Raw genomic sequence first — 20261 nt, 5'->3', positions numbered from 1 at the left:
CTTGGAATCACACACACGAAAGGCCCCAGACATGGTAGACTCAACATGGAAAACAAACAAAAAGGACACTCTCCATTCTAATGTGAATGTCTGGTTAAGAACTGGTTCCAATAATCCAGGAGTCTTCTGCTGGCCACCACACATCCCTGTCCCTAACTCAATTCAAACACCTCTCAGGAAAAATTAGCCTTGGGAGGTAGGTACATTAGATCCAAAGCCACGTACAATGCAGTCAATTGCTTTTTTTTCTTTCCCTTTAAGCCATGATCTTGTTAACTCCCACACAGTAACTATCCAAATACAGTGTGTAAAGCTTGGGCAGGGTTTGGGCAGTTGATTACGATGAAAAAGGTAGAAATATCGTGACTGTGGCCTCGGAAAGAATTGGATTTGTCACTGCTGGAATTAAGAGGGCTAGCTAAGGTTGAAGAGAACCCGCGCTGTCATCACAATGGCATCGGGCAGAGAACCTTTTCCTTTGAATTCAAGTCCCACAGATCCCAGAGCTGAGAACCTCCGAGACCCAGAAAGAAAGGGGTGAGAAGAGACTTCCCACAGGGCTCACAGCTGCGACTTCTGAACGCTGAACAACTTTAAGGAACCACAGACACTGTGGTAGTTAAGGATTACATCAACCAGACACTCCTGGCTAGGTCTTTTGTGATGTCCTTTCTGTGTATTGTTTTGAGTATTGCCCATAAAATCTTATTAGGCATTATTGTTATCCCCATCCAAGGGATGAAAAATCTGAGTTGGTTTAATGGACTTAGCTACAATGACAAATATGGAACGTGTGAGTCCGGGGTGGGCGCCAGGGATTCTAACCCAAGTCTGACTGTTATCACAAAGGTCCAAAACTTTAGATTCAAATTTTTTCAGTTATATAAAACTAAAAAAGCCATCATTCAGGCATCCCTGTAGCAAGTGACCCAACACTTTGAAAGTCTCACTAGATTTCTTAACCTTTTGCACAGTATCTTGGCTTCACTAAATCTACACCTGTTTCCAAACAGACTAATGGTCTCCTTATAATTAAAATTCTTCAATACTTTTGCCAGTATTTTGTCATCACTGAATGTCCACCTGTAAACAATCCGAAGGTGGGCACCAGGCACCAGGAAAGAAAGAGGAGTTAAATAGTGCAGCTTCTGGCATCCTTGAGCTTGGGTTCCAATTCTAGATGATCTCTCCTCAGGCATCTTTTACCTATGCCATCCTTTATCTGTTTAGGGTCATGACACTACACAGTCAGATGCTAGTTATAAAACACTCCACATATACCTGAGCCCCACCCAAGGAGTCCTGGAATCGTAGTGGGCAAGCAGCAGGCTCGAAGCATAAGGTCAGCAGTTTGAATTCACCAGCCACTTCACAGAAGAAAGGCTGTGTCTGCTCCTGCAAAAGGATAATTCTACTCTGTCCTGCAGGATCACTGTGTATCAGAATCATATCAACATCAGTTGGCGGTTTTCATTTGTCTTCCCTATAAAATACATTTCCCTAGAGCGACAGAAGAATCAGGAGGAGAAAGAATTGAAGTGTGTAGCTAATTGCCTCTTTAAACCCTGGTAAAATCTAATCTCAACATGACCTATGAATCTTGGCCTCTGTCAATTTTTCTAGCCTCACCATTCAAACACTGCGCCCCTTCACACCGATTGCTCTAGCCACACTGAATACTGGGTAGAGTAAAACCCCCAACCATGGTATTTATGCTTAAGAGTCAATCTAAATATCTAAGGCTAACTAACACTTTAGGTGTGACCTTTCCTAAGAAAACATCTTTTGCATTTTGCTACCCTAACTTAGGATAAGAAATTACAAACGATGTTTTCTTAGGAAAGGTGATACCAAAGATACCATTAGTCTGCTAAAGATAACTGAAATTCCAATTCAATCAACAGCCTTCGACTGTTCTGTTCCGTAAAACAGTAATCACCGCAGACACAATGGCCATGTACCATAATGTCCCATGTCAGTGTATGTATGAGCATCTCAGTCCCTTTTAACTGCTTCAAAGTGTGAATACTGTAAATTTCATTTAAACTTTTTCCTACAAATGGACAATTAGGTTATTTTCAAATTGTACACTACAACCAATACACTATAAACATCTGTGATACTTTATTATGTATTTCTAACTAGGTTATTTCCAACTCATTCACTGCAACCAAGAAAACTGCTACCCGTCCTTGTATAGCTGTGTATGTCTGTGTTTGCGATAATGCATACAGCCATACTGCTAGGAGCGCGCATTAGTGGAAATGCATTTCAACCAAATTACTGATTCTAGAAAAGTGGATTCATTTGAAATACTTCATGGATTATTTGTGTAACCAAACCCAAGTAAAAATAAAGACCAAATTAAAAATAGTCTATGTGTTAAGATACCTCTTTGATGGTATGGCCACTTGAGAGACAGACCCAACTTGGGAACTGCTCTCTCACCTGTCTTACTTCCTGCTTCCCTGAGCTACCTTGAGCGCTGTGTTGTCCTATAATATTCCTGAAGACCGTGAATCCACTCAAGCTTCACCTACCAGGAGCTTCACGTATCTGAAGATGATGTTCAGCCAGCACTGGACTCAGGACGTGAGCTGGACATTTTTGACATTAATTTTTTTCTTGATATAATAAATTTCCTTCATGCGTATGTACATGTGCACACATCTCACTGCTTTTCTCTAGGAAACAGCCTAATATAATAAACCTGAGAGCTCAGGAGGGAAGATGAGAGCTGAGGCCTTTTAGTGGCATTTTGTGTGAAACTGATTAATTCATACTTCTTCATTATCCATGAGGACTTAAAATAAATTCATGGAAAAATTCCACTATTGTGTAATTCGTTTCACAAATATTTGAAGACCCCCTCATATAATGTCAAAAATTGTTCAAAGTCAAGCCAACAGGAGTCAAACCCAAAGCTCTCCCAAACTTATAAAATATGAACTAAAGATTTATAGTCTCAAAAACCCTTTAAGGTTGCTATTAAGTTTAAGTTATCAACTTGATGCAGTGGGTAGGGTAATGTAAATAATTTTTCATTTTATTTTGGCAGAGCAAGCCAAATTTAATAAAATTGATTAAAATATTGGGGGTATATGCTTTAAAATACGAGAATAAAGGTATTATTTAATTTGCAGATGTCTTCTAGCAAGACACGTTCTTAAATGCTGAAAAGGAAAAGGAGAATTTTTACAAACAAAAGTACTTTCATTTAAGGCACGTTCTCTCAGGAAAGGCAGCTTTCTAATCCCATAAAACTTAATAGTTTTGTTTGAAAATGGGGACAATTATACAACCCTTCTTGATATGACTGAATTACTTAATTGTGAAATATGTGGATGAAGGGCTAATAAAACTTTTAAAAAGATTTAGTCTTGGAAACTCATGGGGCAGTTCTACCCTATCCTATAAAGTCACTAGGAATGAGCATTGACTCAATGGCAATGAGTGAAGTCAGTCAGGTCTGTCTTATTAGCAACTCCCTCAAATTTCCTCAAAATCTATGCAAAGTTTCCATTAGTATCTAATATATAACTAAATGCTAATAGTACTAAACTGTAGCTTGATAACAGTTGTGGCTTATTTAAAGCTGTAGAGGCCAAAAAAACCACCTACACCTCTGATAAAGGGGTAAATTGAGATGAATTGATCCCTAAGGGGTACTTTCACTAAGGTTTTGCTTAAATAAGAAAGTAACATATTACCTATTTTCCAGTGACAGTAAGTTTTAAGACAACTGAAAATTGAAATCTTCAAGGAAAACAACTTTTTATGAAATTCAAAATTCTAATTATAATTAAGTTTCTAATTTTTGATTGAATAAATCTTAGCTACAAGGGAAATACAAAAAACAAAAGGGCTGTAATAAAAATTGAGAATATTAAATTCAAATAGAAAATACTATGAGACAAAAGTTCATTATAAGTATTTGTAGATACTTTGAAAACAAGCAGCATTATGGTTTCAGTTTTTTTTATTTAACTACCATCCCCACAACCACAAGAGGGCAGTAGAGTAACATTTCTCTTTTGAAAGCTTGTGCCCAAGAGCAGCCATTTAAGCACTTGGTGCCTGTCTCTTTCTAACTTTCAAAATGGCTGAACTGCTTTGCAGAGCTTGTGTTTGGGGAAAAAATGCAAAACCAATAGCACTGCAATGCCATAAACTTATTTCTAAACTAAGCTAGCATAAAATTTTTGTCATGTGCAAAATTGCTTTAATATCCACATTAAATCTTGTATCATTATACAATCCTCTAGATGCTATAATCAATTCACTAAAGTCAGAAAGTCTTGATACAAGGCTCCCAATTCATACATGGATGGGATTTATTCCCAACAATTTATACTGCAGTGGATGGCTGCGAGCAAGCTCTCTCAGCAATGTACTCACTAACTGCCCTCAAAATCAGATCCATCAGAACTGGCTTGATGGGAAGGGCGGCTTTGATGGGCCAGTTAAATTCAAGGCAAAGGTCAGCTCAGATGGTGAAGCCAGTTTTGTTTGTTTCTGTAGGATCTGTTGTATTTTTTTAGAGGGTGGGGAGAACCACAAGAGTAATCTTGACAGACTTCTCTAAGGGCACAAAATAATCACAAGGTCGTATTAGGAGGAGTTTGAATTAAGAAAATTGAAACTGCCATAGGAAGGAAAGTGCCAGGAAAGGTCACTGTAATGTTTTCCCCATCGCAGCAATGTATCTGGCTCATCTTTCAAGAGAGGGCTGTCCCAGAGATCGTTTTCTTGGGAACTCATGCACTCACAATCCATCTAATCGCAGTGTCCCTGCAACCTCATTAACTTCCCCAAAGAACACAGGAGGACCTATTTAAAGTACCATTTGTCAAGGCTACAATTCTTCAGAGATGGAAACACCACCACCTTCAGCAGTGTAGAGTTTGCTGCAGGATGCTTCCTTTGTTAGAAAAGAGCTTCATATTTTGATACTTTTATTTAAAAGAACTGTTTCTATGATTGTTGTACCAATATTTTCTGTTACTTTAGTACAGACCAGTCTTATCACAAATATACCCCCACACACACACTCTAGTCTTTATTATTTAAATCACACTATTAATTCCTAGGTCAGCAGTTCTCAACCTATGGGTTGTGACCCCTTTGGGGGTCCAAGGACCCTTTCACAGGGGTCGCCCGATTCATAACAGCAAAATTACAGTTATGAAGTAGCAACAAAAATAATTTTATGGTTGGGGGGAAAATCACCACAATATGAGGAACTGGATGAAATGGTCAAGGGATTAGGAAGGTTAAAAACCACAGCTCTATATGATATTGTTGCCCTTCTCAGACAGTTTCTTCAGGTAAACAGATTATCTAACCAGGGTTGATGTGTAACACTCTACATCATTCCTTCACATCACATAAAGCAGAACAACAAAAATCAAGTCACAATTCTATCCCAACCCCAGGGTCCCCAGCACATTTTTCTCAAATAGATTGCCAGGCATTTCTTACAAGGCATCTCTAGGTGGAACCACCAACCTTTTGGTTAGTTACTGAATACATATTAACTGTTTATACCACCCCTAGATATTCAGTGTTATTTTAAAAGTAACCTGTAGACTTGGAAGAGGAATTCAGCATTATGTTAACCTCAAAATATGAATATGAAACCTGCAGATTCAAATCTGAATATGTACCCTAGAAAAACTGAAGTATTAAAATGTTTCATTTTCCTCATTAAAAAAAGAAAATCTCATTGCCTTCAAGTTGATTCTTGATTCACAGCAACCTGATGTGAGAAGGAGCAGGGATAAGCAAGAAGTTTACCAACTGTGTAAAATATGAAATATTCATACTTAAATAGTTATAATAAAAATGAAGGAGGCCTATAAATATCAATGTGACAATCTTTGGAAGAATAAACATACTATATAATCATTTATGTAACTCTTAAAACAAAAGATTTTATGAGCTGTGTACACTTTTTAAATGCCAACATTTTTATATGCTAAGTCCATGAGCGTGATAATAGGAAGAAGGGGTAAAAGAGAATTCTAATTAATAAACCCTCTGTCAATACTATGAACCCTCTCTTTCCAGAAAGACACATGGTACAAGAAAAAAATGCACACAAAATGCTGCTTTTAATTTCAAGGCAAATCCTATTGATAGATCTAGATTAAGACAGCCAGGAGTAAATAGAGAAAAATCTACCTTTATGTTTCTCAACTTCTCAACTGACAAGTCACTTTAACTGTCTCATGCTACTTCTACTCCTCATAACCAATTAGCATTGAGCAATTGTAAATCGCTTACACCATACAAACAACACCCAGGCATCAGAGGAAACATCAGAGGAAAAAATAATTACAGCAAAGACTAGATAACCATTTCACCCGAAACCTACTTAATAAGAAATCTGAGAAGGCATTAAAGATTATACAAATGACAGGTTAAGTTTTCTCCTCAGATAAGAACAGAGTAAAAACTTGTATAAGTCACCAAGCTCTGAATAACAGTTCTATGTGGAGAGCTCTAATTAACAAAGATATCATCAACTATCGCAAGAATACTTACATCCATTTAAGACTCCGAGGATAGTGGGCTAGTTTGAGGGGGGTTCTTTACGCCCTCCCAGGCTCATCTTTCATGCTATATAATCTTTTAAGATTACTGACAATATTTTCAGCAACACCCATGTTCTAAGAAGTTTGAAAAAGCCTGGTTAAACAATGACCTCAATACTACATGTGGAATCTATATCCGCAGTGTCGTAGGAAGTAAGGTCCCTAAAGCAGGGCATGAAAAAAACAAAAAAAGGAGGTAAGCACCAACTTTCCAGGGTCATTTTCTGCAGCATTCTTCCTAACAGTGAAAGCTCACTGTGGTACCCGCAGTGCTAAAGACTCGGATCTCGGTGCACAATCATGCGCTGACATTCTTCATGTAGGGGCTGGTCCTATGTGCTGCAGGATTTTAACAGCAACAGTCCTGGCCTGTACCCACCAGATGCCAGCAGCACCCTACCGCCCACCGCAACACCAAAACTATCTCCAGACATTGCCACGTATTTCTGCGGAACAAATAGCTTACACTTACAAAGTACTGCCATAGGAATACCGTTTCTTTTCAGCAAGAGCTAACACCAAAATCTACCTTTACTCTTATTTTTTAAAAGATGAGTGAGGTTCTCTACTCGATCCTTCAGCAGAATGGTGTGCCACATACCCACTTTTCCAAGCAAAAGACCTGGTAATGTTTAACTAAACCAAGTTGGGGAAAAGAATGTAAGGGAAGTGGAACGCTGCAAGAATACAGTCTATAACAACGCCCTCCATACCTCAAATTTACAAGTTACTAGCCACATATTGTCCCTCCACTTGAAAATCAAATCATCTTTCTCTAAATTGAAGAAACGTTTTAATTGCTTAAGATTCTCAGCACGCACTGCACTGAAGGATTTCCCCACCCTGACCCACTTGGGGCACTTCTCTGATGACTGCAGCCTTCCGTCCCCCTGTACACCACCTGGAGACCTGGGAGCACAGCGGGTTACAAGGCTGCTCGTGACAAGGTCAGCAATTGAAAACCACCCGCTGCTTTCTGCTCTCCAGAAGACTACAGTATCAGGAACACAGTGTCACTGATGAGTCTGAATCAACTAAGACAGGAGTGAGTTTGGTTGTTGTTGTTGGTGTTGTTTGGGGAGTGTTTATTTTATTTTACCCCACACCACATAATCCTTACAATATAACAGGTGTGGGGCCATTTAAAAAAAATTCTCCCACGAGGTTCTGATGCAAAAGGCCTCTTGGGAACCAAGTTTAGAACCACCCTCACCAAACACATCAACAAAAGCAAAGAAAAAGCTCACGAACTGATAGCAAATCCAAAATGTGTGTATCGCAATAGAAGGAATCAAACTGATCAAGGTCAAGCATCTGCTTAAATCTCTAGTCATTCCCATCCACCTACTGCCAACTCCCACCAAGGGAATCCCTTTTTGATGGCATTTAGGATGCAGACTCACTGAACACTGGGTTTCTGGCGTAACCTATGCAATTGAAATGCATTGGTTTCCTGCAGTTCTGGCTTCTTCAAAAGGGCCTAAACTCCAAACCCACTGCCACCGAGTCACTTTTGACTCACAACAACCCTACACAGGGTTTCTAAGGATGTCAATCTTTGAGCAGATGACCTGATCCTGCTCCCAAGAAAGGGCTGCTGGGTTTCTACTGTCAAGCTTATGGTGAGCAATCCAGTGCTGAGCAGACAGGACCACAGAGCTCCCCTTAAAAGAAACCTAGTGAATTTCTAGATTTTTATTGTACGCTTCAGTCTTCTACATACTTCCCACTACCTACCTCATTTATTTACTTCAATAAGCCCTGGTGACAGTGATTACAGTGGGCTGCTGACCCCAAGTTAAGCAGTTCGAAACCACCGACAGCTCCAAGGGAAAAAGAGGTGAACATTGTAAGACATGACAAAATAATAATTCATAAAGTATCAAGGGTTCATGAGGGCTGGTGTACAGGGAGGGTGGGAGAAAATGAAGAGCTGATACCAAGGGCTTAAGTGAAGAGCAAATATTTTGAGAATGATGAGGGCAACGAATGTACAAATGTGATTGACAATTATGTATGGATTGTGAGAGTTGTATGAGCCCCCAATGATTCTTTTTAAAAAAACACTTTCCTTTCACTGCCCTCTTCATTCTCAGAAACAAAAAGAAGTCGCACAGAGCAAAGTCAGGTGAGTAAAGTCCAAGGGGCAAGAAGAGCCCTGCTGTTTCTTGCCAAAAACTGGCACACTGAGATGGCTGCATGAATGAGCAGGTGTATTGTCTTGGTGGCAAAACCAGTCTCCATCTACCACAAATCAGGCCTTTTTGGTCACACAGTATTATGCAATCTTTTCAAAACCTCTAAATAGAAAGCTTGATGAACAGTCTGACCTGGTGGACCTGGTAGAAAGAACTCCAAATGCACTATGAATGGACATTTTGTCCATTTGGGAAGTTGTCGGAGGTCCAGAATGAGGTTTGTCATCAATCGACATTTCAACTTTTGAAACAAGAAAACCACTCCTACACTTGAGTTTTCCCCATAGCTCTGTCCTTGTAAGCTGTGTTCAACATCACAACCATTTCTGTGGCATTTTTCCCAAGCAGGAAACAAAACTTCGCAGCTGTACACTGTTCTCTTAAATCGGACATCAGAAAAAGGTTCCAGCAAAACTGCTATTACAAAAAAATTCCCTGTGACCAGAGAAAATCTTCCCAGGCGATGGGACACCACTGGGTGCACTAACTCTAGAAGAGTTGCTCCTTGCTCGCCTAGTGGGAAAAATGCATACTATGAAAATTCAGTTCTGCCCAGAGGAATTCTGGGTTTTGGGGGGTATCCCAAGTATAGTCCTAATAGAATAAAGCTCTACACTCAATCAAATGTATAGTACTAGGCTGAAGACTGATTACTAAAAGCAAGCTACAGCCAAGTAGCTAATGGTCATTAGTGCTTTTAGTTATATCTAAGTATCCCTGCACTTTGCATAGTGGGCTTCACCATTCACACTTGTATACACCAACAACCTGTGGGAAAATGAGGCAGAAAGAACCCAGAAAAGCAATTACAGAGGTACGGAAGGGAGACAAGGGGCATCTATCTATCTCTTCAGAGTAAATGCCAAGAGGAGCTCTGTCTCTTAGAGGATGTTCCAGTCCAGGAAAGAATCAACCATATGCTCCACATCAAAAGGTTGCCTAATCGGATAAAAAAAAAATTCCTCAACAGGTTAACTGCTTAAAGCCCAGGTCAATTCATTTTAAAGGGCCTCCTTGCTTCCTACAATCATTCTTACAAATCATTCTTCCTAAATGGTCCACCCAGGCCCACCAAACAGTCAGATGCCAGGGTATCAACCACTGCCCTCAGACACAACCTGGCTCTTGAAGGAATGTTACAAAGTGCAAGAAAGGGCACAAGAAAATAACATAAAGCAGTTAAGATACTTGAGGGCTTTCAAGGTGCCAAATTTTGCTCGGCGTTTTAGTCATTGAACAATTTTAATTAAGTATCATTACCATCCATAATTTACAAATGAGAAAACTCCAACAATACATGCCTCCTGGCCTAGTCCTGACACAAGGGAAATTTAAACACATTATCTACCTACCTACACATCCATTGCAATGAGTCAAGTCTGACTCACACAGATAACCCCAATTTTCTTTCATGGAGCAGCCAGTGGGTTTGAACAGCCCACCTTATGATTTAACACCCTACGACAAATGCAATACAGATGGCAAAATAGCCCATTAAAACTCAATCTAAAGCCAAATGAGGACTATGCTTAGGAGACTGCCTTAACTACAGTTCCCTACTGTGAGATCGGTGATGCCAATTTCCTCAAACTCTGGAGGGCCTATTATCAGACAGGGTGCGCAAGACAAAATGTTTGAAGCAGAACCCAGAAGATGCTGCTGAAAGACCAAACATGTGACCCTTACCCAAACATTTAAATAAATGGCTACACTGAAATAAAACGTAAGAGCAACGCTAGTTTAATGGCCTGTGTGCAGCAGAGACCTCCATAAAGCATTTGTTTTACAAAGAAAGCTTCATCCCCCAGCTCATAAACTGCACACCAGTGTAACCAACCTTTCAGAAAAGCCTCTGCCCCAATCTTGCATAATCACTTAAAATTTAAACTTTTAAGGGAAAAGGTTTCATCAGTGATAAAGAAAATACTGATTACAATAAAGATTGAACATCTGATGCTTGATTTATGTAGTTCTGGCTTAAACGAATAGCCTTGAAGTTCTAAAGCAAGTAGCAATTTGTAATTTTGCTAAGGCATAAATAAATTTGAATTCAATGCTTTCTCTGGCAAATACCAACCACTGCTGGAGGGAATTACTCAACTAATGGTCACCTAGCCTAAGTATGTCAGCAAAGTTATTTTTTTGTATACATGACTTTTTTCCCCCTCAAAGGTTCTTTCTTAAAGTGACTTCTCCCCATTAGGTAGTCTAAGTTTTTGGAGGGGGGGGGGGTAATAAAACAAATTAAAAAGTATATATTTGAACTGATGTCTCACAGACACAAAAAAGTTTACAGAGAAAAACATAATCAAAAAGTAAAGTCACTCCGTGTTTATGTGAAGAACACGTTTTCTCTATCAAACCATGTGGAAAACGGAGAGCATGGATGGAAATCACAGGTGGCCTACCTAGGAAAGTCTCCGGAGCGCCAGTGCTTGCTGGAAGTGGGGGTGGGAGAAGGTTGAGGGGATGGCAGGCAATAAACTGCTTCTCCAGGGTGCACCTCAGTATGGTCAGCATGAAACTGATTCAACCTGTAGACAATGATTTCTCTTTCCCAACTAAAATTCCTTTGCAAGTATTGATTGCTTGCCCACGTTGTGATTTAAAATCTCTAAAAAGGGCTCTATAATCTCCCAAGAAACAAATAGAAATTGGAAGTTTGAGATCTAACAAACACTGGTTCTTTAAAAAGCTCACGGGTACCAAGACAACTATAAATTTTAGCATGATAACCATGCTAAGTCATGAAGATATGTTGAACTACAATACCTGTCTGTACTGGAGAATGTGCTAAAATGTTAATGCAATCAATCAAAATCTAATGCCAGGGAACACTTTATTCTTATAGAAGGTGCACTTGAAAGACATTAAGTTGGTCATTACAGAAAATTCCTGTCAAGACTTAAACATTTTATACTAATGAAGTCACCAAAATGTTTAGGTATTCTATATCCAATAAAACATATTTGAACATAAAATGAACACTTCCATAAAACAAGTTATAAAATTCAGCTGTGCTTAACCTAGTTTCCAACAATCTAATATAATCTCACCAAGAAAACAAAATGTAAATTTACAAAACTATAAATTCCGACCAATTGTACCTGCATTTTATTCACAAAATTGAGACGCGCCCAAGTAAACAATTCTACCAACATTTGGCAGGTATACATCTTTTTAAGTAGCACTTTTTCAACTCACTCCTGAACTGTGACCTTCCTTCATGACAGCTTACTAACTACTCATTTCTGTTATTGCTGAAAATATTCGTAACAAAATTTTTTTCAAGGTGGTGTTACTAGATGACAGTGAGTTAATTCCAACTCAGTGACCCAATGTACAGTAGAACAATACTGTCCAGTCCAGTGCCATCCTCAGAGGTTTATCAAGGTACAATAATGACATTCACTCATTAACATAGCCTTCCCTGATTTTTTTTCTGTAATTATAAATGCAAAGCCTCATTTTTAATTACGGTGAATGTTACATATATGGCTTTCTAAAAGCCAAGGATTATTTATGAAGATAATGGGAAAGACAATGGAAATTTCCACCGTTTTAAAACCTCCTCAAGTTTTGTGTACACAAAAATTCTAAATCCTACCAATTAGGCAAACCCACTGCCAATTTTGGAGCCAACTCAAGACCCTGTAATAGGGCAGAAATTGTCAAAAAAAAAAAAAGGTTGTCCAAGGTTGACATCTTAACTACCTATTCTTCCTCCCGTGTAGTAGTAGCTGGTGGCCTGGTTCCAACCAACTCTTCAGTTGGAAAAGACTTAGCGTGTTCCTCCTGTGCCACGAGGGAGAGCTCCTGACCAGGACTGCTACTCAATTCGCTTTTAGAATGGGGACTCTGAAAACACATGTTTTCCAAGACTTTAATCAAGCGATTCCACTAGGAACCAACTTTTGGAAGTCACTCACTGTTCAGCAACTATTAAAGCTTGACAATTCCTTCTGATGCTTATTTACATTGTGCCTAATGCTTTATTCTATACTTTAAGCAGAGTTGTGAAAAACCCTAACACATTTTCTATTCAATGGTAATCTCTAAAATACAAACCATTTATTACATACTGACCTGAAGTTTTCTCCAGCAAAGGTTAACTGAGTACAGTTATTACAAGTAAACATGGATGCAGGCAAGTTCAAATACTCTTCCCTTTGCTTTTGAGGCATGTGAAATAACGCTGTTAAAGAGTTGTTTCAGTTAAAATTTTAAAATCCCGTTGACGAGAAATATTTTTCCTTTCTGGTCACAAAATCAGTTCACCAATAATTTTCACACGTGGCAGAAAAAAAAAAACATTACTAGGCTATTCAAAAAGAAAGCGGAAAAATCTAATTATCGGAAAGTTATTTGAAAATATCATATTAATGCCTTTCACTTTTTTTGGACGAAAGCTGAACTCTACGGAAACACATTCCCAGGTACTTTAAGTATGGTGGAAATGTAAAAGCAAAGGCGGAAAGAACTTGAGAGAAATCCGTCGGGAAAACAGCCGCCAACCGGAACGTCCAACGAACATTCCGGGCCTACTTCCCTCGCCGGACCAGGCTGACAAGCCCGAGCGCTAAGAGCTCCGGCGGAGTAAGCCCCCGCCCCTCACCCACCCTCGGCGCGCACGCAGCGGGACGACGCCGCGCTAGCTCCTCCCTCAAGCGAGCGCCTCACGTCACAGGGCGGGCCTGTTCTCGACGCGCCGCCGTTGACCCAGCTGTTACCAAGCGCGCGCACAGCCAATCAGAGCTCGGCGCCAGCGCCGGCCGGCCTTTGAACTCGGCACGGCAACTTCCTGCTGTTTGGCGAGTACACAGTGCAATGCAGTATGTCTGTCAGCGCTGCGGCACAAAGGAACAGCCATTTTGTGACTGAGCTGGACCTGCACCAAGGTGCCAGGGGCTCACAGAGCGGCTGCCTGCTCCAACTACCGAGCTGTCTTTTACTGCAACCTCAGGAAGTCAATGAAAAGATGTGAAGGGAATAAAGAGGTTCTTGGTATTTCAGGTTCTTATTCTGTTTATTTTCAGTCTTCTCAAAAACACCACTTTTAAAGAATTGTCATAAAATGGCTGCCACGTAAACTGCCTATTCCAGTCTAAAAGCAATGACAAGTGCCATTTCTAAATAGCCTCAGCATTTTAGAATCACTGCTAAATGTTTGATCCAAAAACTGATGATTTTTACCGCATCTCAGATTATCAAAATAAATTTGGCTCAAAGGCAGACAACTAGAGGGTAGATTTCATACTGTTTTTTTAAAAGTTCTTAAATTGCACGTTAGCATCCTAGAACATAGCAGTCTGTGCAGTCCATCTACATTCCTCGTTTCCATTCTTTAGCATTCCTGATAGCTCCTAACTGCCAGCTATTTAGATAATATATGTGATAACACAGTTCTACAGCTAACAAACACCCTTCAACATACTGAGAAAACCTAGGCACCAAATATTTAAGCTTTTTGAAAGTGAACTTTAATCTTCAAAAACAAATTGCAACAATGAAATTAAGCAGTGATTACAAGCGTATACACAATAATACAAACATATAAACTAAGATTCGTGCTATTTCAAAAATTGGGAAAATAACTGACTTAAAAAAAACTTATACTCAATCCTAAAATGATTCTCACACCCAAGTTTATTTGATCTGCAAACTCCTATCCTCTCCAGTGGCTCAGGCAGCATATTAAGTATTTTTCAGGAGTTCCTAGATACTTGTGGTCAAAGAAACTAAGTCCTGGCAGAGAAATTGATAGGGTAAAAAACCAAGTACTAGTTTACCATAACTTCACACCCTCACTAGAAATCACATTAATTTATTTTATTAAAACGCCATTGAAATCCTTCAGCTTGAGCAATTTTGAAGGAAAGTGATGTCACAATTACATAGATGTAGTAAAATAATTCAGGGCAACCGTAATTTAAAAGTAACTCCCATCTTCTTTTCATGGAATCTCTCCAAATATTTTTGTACATTCATCAGGTAGATGATTCAAAGTTTAACAAAACTTATTTAAAAGTATTTCAAAACTTATTTAAAAGCATGCTTCTACTTCAGTTGTTAGCCCATTGCCAGGAGGCAAATATATGACATCTTCCATGTATTTTTCCAGGTGAGAGTAGAAGTATCAGAAGTGGGGGCCAACTTGGCTTGACTGTAAATTAGAAAGCACAGTCTCCTGTGATGTGAACCACAAACCTTGCATAAGAAAGCCAAAACCCATGTGTGACTATGCAAATCACATACACAAGGGAATAAGAATTTCAGTTATTGAGTCTTTAAGAATATGTGCAATATACCTGTGGGTTTCCTACTTCTTCTAATGATCCTAACTTTCCAGAAAAATTAGTTCATGATTAGTACAAAAGATTTCTGTCCTAAACATAACCTAAGGAATTAAAGAGCTCAGTTCAAAAGATGACAGTCCAAAATAGCCAACATGCAAAAGAACTTGGGAGCATATTTTTTAAAAGATGAATTATTTTGAGATATAATAAAATACAAAAACCGACATTTGTAATAAACAAATCCCATCCAAAACTTGCAAATTCACTAGTCTAACAAAGTATTTTTACTAGAGAACAATTTTAAGGTAGAACTGGTTTTAAAAAAATCACTACGAATCTTAACTGATTTAAAAATTACAACAATTTAGAAAAATATACATGAAGAAATGCATTCATGTACCTCTTAAACTGGTATACATGCATCCAACAACAACATCCTAGAGGCTTTTTTCACTAAAAAAAATCCTTCAGCAAATTCACAATTTGTACAAACATTTATAAGCTTCATACAATAAAGCATTCCAGGCAACTGTCGAAATAAATCAGGAAATTTTAAAGCACCTACAACTAAGGATAAAATTTATGTCAACCAGAAAGCATTACCAGAATATAAGAATACAAAAACACACCTTAAAATACCTTAAAATGTAAAATCTCAATTGTAAACATAATGACAATAACAAAAGCTAAGCTTAAGTATAGTAACAGTATTCCAAGATTTCTGTGATCATAAGCTTCATTCCATAAACACAGAAATTGTATCTATCAAGTAAAAGTTCTGGTAAATCATTATCAAAATATCTTAAAAATGTCAAGAGTATCCAAAGAAACATAGTCAAGTGAAAATATAAACTGATAGCCATCAGTCAAAGGGTCCTTTTTGCAATTTCATTTTTAAATGTACATTTTTTCATTCATACAACTTTCTCAAATGCCTATTTACTATACTTTACTACCACAAGGCTCCTCTATGGCCTTCACTTACAAGTTTGGGTATCCTGATTCTTCAAAGAAAAAATCTGCCTTGTATGTAAAATGGTGCAATGCAGCAATGGCTAAACCGACAAGGTCATTTTTCTGCAGCACAAAAAAATCTGAAAACTGAAGTTTATTGAGAGTAAAAACTGTGATTCACAGGAAAGGTCCCTTTGACTAAAGGTACCTTACCTTTTGACTGCTGTTAAGAGGCCTTCAGTCACAACTCAACTTTCATAAATTGCTACCAAAAAATTAGGGTGTGGCATATTTGCAATCTCAAGGTCATGCTTTAAAAACACGAATCTAAATTAGCAAAATATTAAAAATAAAGCAGTCAGTAATCCATGTCTGGTAAGGTAAACAATGTAAGCTGAGGTTTCCCCAAAAAAAGAAACAACAAAAAAGGAAGAAAGTTCATAGCTCATACCTCGATACATTGCTGTGTAGCGAACTGTCCTCCTCTTGGCTTTTGTCCTTATTTCTCATCATCTTTTAATTCTTAAATATTAAAGGGGAGGGGAGATCTGTTTGCTTTGAAGTCCTGTGCCCAGGTATTTACTGTCAAAAGTTGAAAGAAAGGTAAGGTCCCAGCTTCTACGGATGCTTTTTATTAACAGGAACAAAGTCCTGACGAGGGAAGGAGTGTTACAATGCAACAACGGCAGGCACCAGAAAAACAAAATATTTCCATTTTCCCTTAAAAAAAATAAACGGGTGCGATAAACCGAGCGGGGGAAACATTACTATCAATAAAGAAAGTTTCACAAAGTAACACACTGGGTACAAATAACAATCTCTCTATCTTATTGCGTCATCCAGGAATTTCTAATGATTTCAGAAAATAATACGAACTTAGACATGTAAATCTTTTAAATGATCACTAATGATCATGAACTTACCTGATCCATGTAGTAGGTCCAATGCGAGAGTCCTATGTAGTAGAAAAAGATCTGATCCCAAATAATTAAAAATAAAGCGAAAGTCCTCCGTTAAAAAATGAAAAATAAATTAAATAGTCCTCAAATATGTTAACAGGTAAAAAATAACCCTGCAAAAATTAATACTAAAACGGGTCCGGAAGGAAAAAACCTCATTAGGAGAGCGCACAAAAATGGAGGTGCGCCATGGCTTCTAAGCTGGAAAAAACAACGACCTGGGCTCTCAGTACGGCTGCTTCTTTCCAACAAGGCACGAAAAGAAAGCTCTTAAAAGCTGCTTTTCTCCCTAAAAAAGGTCGGAATCGACCCCAGTAAGTCACTAGGAGAGGCAGGGGGCTGCGGGGGCCCCCTGAGGCTGCCTGAAAGTTAGGGAAAGTTGCGTAAAGTGAGGCGAAGGCAGGGAGCAGAGCGCGCTCTCTCTAAGGCACAGCCGCCATCTAGAGCCTCCTTCCCAGCTCTGAGAGCTCTGCCTTTGATTGACACTCTCTACATTTACCCCACAACTCAGGTGATGTACCATAGACCCACCCCTTCATCTCCACCAAAAAAAAAAAAAAAGATCCTGCATCCCAGGGAGTGAGGACCCCCACCCCCACACCTCTTTACCCCACCAGACCACCCCATTAGGGGGAGGGGGAGGGCTTCATAACCCCCTCCTGGCTTAAACACCCTTTCTAAGCCAGAGAGAAATGTAATTTGTTCCTTTTGTTTAAAGATCTGCTAAATATTTCAGTCCTTGAGCTAAAATAACTTCCTTTCTGGACAGGAAGTGGTGCTCTATCAAGCCATTTTGAAAAGGGGGATTATTCTTAGAGAACCTACAGCTTAATTTAAATATTTATTTAAGTAGCAATTTCTTTAATTATCCCCATGGGTAAAATTGTTTCTAAATAAAAGCAAAACCTAAATTCCATAAATCAAGTCTTGCCTTCTAATTATGTATAAATATCATATGAAAACAAAATTAAAGGGAGAATTTTCCATCCCAACTGGAAGGGGTAACTTCTGCTACTCAAGAGCGCCTCCCTAGTGTTCAAATGCATTACAGCAAAAAAAATTATGCAACCAGCTTTTATCCCAATTATCTAATAATTTCTTTGAATTTCAACAAAATGCTTTAACTCATTACATAAACTTGGAAGCTTTATCAAAAAAAAATTCTCAGGTGTTTACATCTTACATTCATTTGTAGAACACGAAAGTCTCCAAATTCAAGAATATGAGCGTACTATACTCATCTTTAAACCACAAACCCAAGAAACAACACAAACCAACAACTTTTCCCTTAAATTTCAATTCTAAGTATACACCCATTTCAACACTGGTAAATAACTCACATCATGTGGCTACTTAAAATTTTATATCATGAGATCTGAGGAAGCAAACTATAAATCTGACTCAAAAAACATATTCAACTTTCTTTCACCAAATACTCTAAACAGATAAAATGAAGTAAAAGCACACACACACACACACACACAAAATCCAATTTACTATTCTAATTCAACATGCAATCAACCAGACTATATCCATTTCCATCACTGAGGAAACTCCACTTTAGATTAACACCCAACAAAGCAACAATGTTGTAACCAAGTAAATGTAAAATCCATCCTCAAACCAACTCAATACTCTATTCCCCACAAAGACAGCTTTTGTACCAAAATCCAAATCCAAAATTCCACTTCTGAACGAATACAAGGAACAAACACAAATCAGTAAACAAGAACCCATGTATTGCTTATATATGCTATGGTCATTGAAATTAATCATAAACATATTAACAAAAAGATTTATAGTATATAAAAATGTCCATATATAACATGAAAATAAAACCATCCAAACCATCCTTTCATTAGGTCTATCACAATAATGGGTACCATCTTTAAAACAGCATTTGAAAACAATAATGAAAACCTGGTATTCACCTGGCATTTGATATAAAAAGTAATTTAACGGCATATCGTTCATTACCGTAATCTGAATTCTCAACTGTAGAGAATAAAAACCATATAAAATTCTCATATTTACCCAAGAATTTAAGCCTTTTTATGATTATACTACGTCTAGCCTATAAAACCAACATATCTCTGAATATCTACTGCATGCACTTCAATCCACTGCATAGCATACAGTCATAAAATTGAAGAATATGGGTAACAGGGTCCTTTTCGATCAACACAAAATAACACAAAGAAATACTGTATCTCACTCATCTTGAATTGTGGGACCAAGGTATTTTGCATAAGAAGTTCATTACAATCTCATGACATTTTAAAGATTCTGTTACCTAATGATTTAAAGGTTTTTGCCAAGGAATTTCAAAAGAGCACAATGAAATTGCATTTCATTCGTGTGACTATTCCTAAGAGCAAGCAGTCATGGCTTTGTGAAGAATGTAGAACATTTTCCAGTACACCATTTCCATCTAACCAGCTTTATTCAGTGTATATTAGTGCTCCCAAGGGTAAAGGTCAAATCGTTACTAAGGCAATAAAATTGAACATTTAATGAAACAATTTTTCAAAAAAAAAAAACCAGCACAAACAGAAAATTTTAAAAGTTAGAAATTTTATTAAGGTTAACATACTCATACAAATTTAACTGTAAAACCATCCAGGCATACAAGCTATCGTCTGTTATTAATGTGCCATCTTCTTCAAATGCCAAGCATGTCCTTGTTTTAATAATTCAGTCTTTAGAAAGTCAAATCCATTGTCCATTTGGGTTCAGTTAAGAAACCTATTATCTTCTTTCAATTCATGGGATCCATGTGAGAGGAACCCTGTCTTGGTTGTGTAAGATCACAGCAATTCTTGGATTAATCCATTTTCCTCAATTCCCCAAAGTAGGCAGCCATCTTGATTTCTGAGGTAGGGTCCATTTGAGACTCTTCAAGCTGACTGGGTGCTTTATGAAAAAAATTAAAAGAAAATAATGCTGTTGGAATACCAGTGATCTTAGTCTTCAAACAGAGAAAATCCACCCACCTAGAAGATACCCTTTACCACCAACCAGTTTTAATTTGCATTAACGTTAGGCCATGGAATTTGTAAATGAAAGCTGTATTCACAGCACTCAGGGTTGATTTAGTTATAACCTCACAGTGATAGAATCAAAACATTGTATATAAGTAACAAAGTTTTGTCATAGATACATTTGTATCCGCAGAGAAGTGTCAGTGAAGTCAAATGTGTAGTACTAACACTGTTATAAAAAAAGAAAAATGAAATCCTAGAAAGCCAAATTACAGCA

At 38.1% G+C, this 20261-nt stretch overlaps 1 protein-coding gene across 3 annotated transcripts in view; it reads right to left on the bottom strand.

Moving 5' to 3' along the window:
* The window catches only part of CHD2 (chromodomain helicase DNA binding protein 2), a 159398-nt gene extending 141920 nt beyond the window's left edge, over positions 1-17478 (bottom strand). For 2 of the 3 annotated variants that reach the window (XM_075557880.1, XM_075557882.1), the window contains exon 1: positions 12881-13356. In XM_075557880.1, the coding sequence (XP_075413995.1) occupies positions 12881-12978 (98 nt within the window). In that variant the 5' untranslated portion in view covers positions 12979-13356. Of the gene's footprint in view, positions 1-12880; positions 13357-16495; positions 16627-16967 lie in introns of those variants that run through there. The other variant, XM_075557881.1, reaches the window with a different exon arrangement.
* Positions 17479-20261: the final 2783 nt, after the last annotated feature.

The sequence above is a fragment of the Tenrec ecaudatus genome, chromosome 9 (genome assembly GCF_050624435.1).
Source record: "Tenrec ecaudatus isolate mTenEca1 chromosome 9, mTenEca1.hap1, whole genome shotgun sequence".
Taxonomy (NCBI): domain Eukaryota; kingdom Metazoa; phylum Chordata; class Mammalia; order Afrosoricida; family Tenrecidae; genus Tenrec; species Tenrec ecaudatus.
This window is presented reverse-complemented; position numbering and strand designations above follow the sequence as displayed.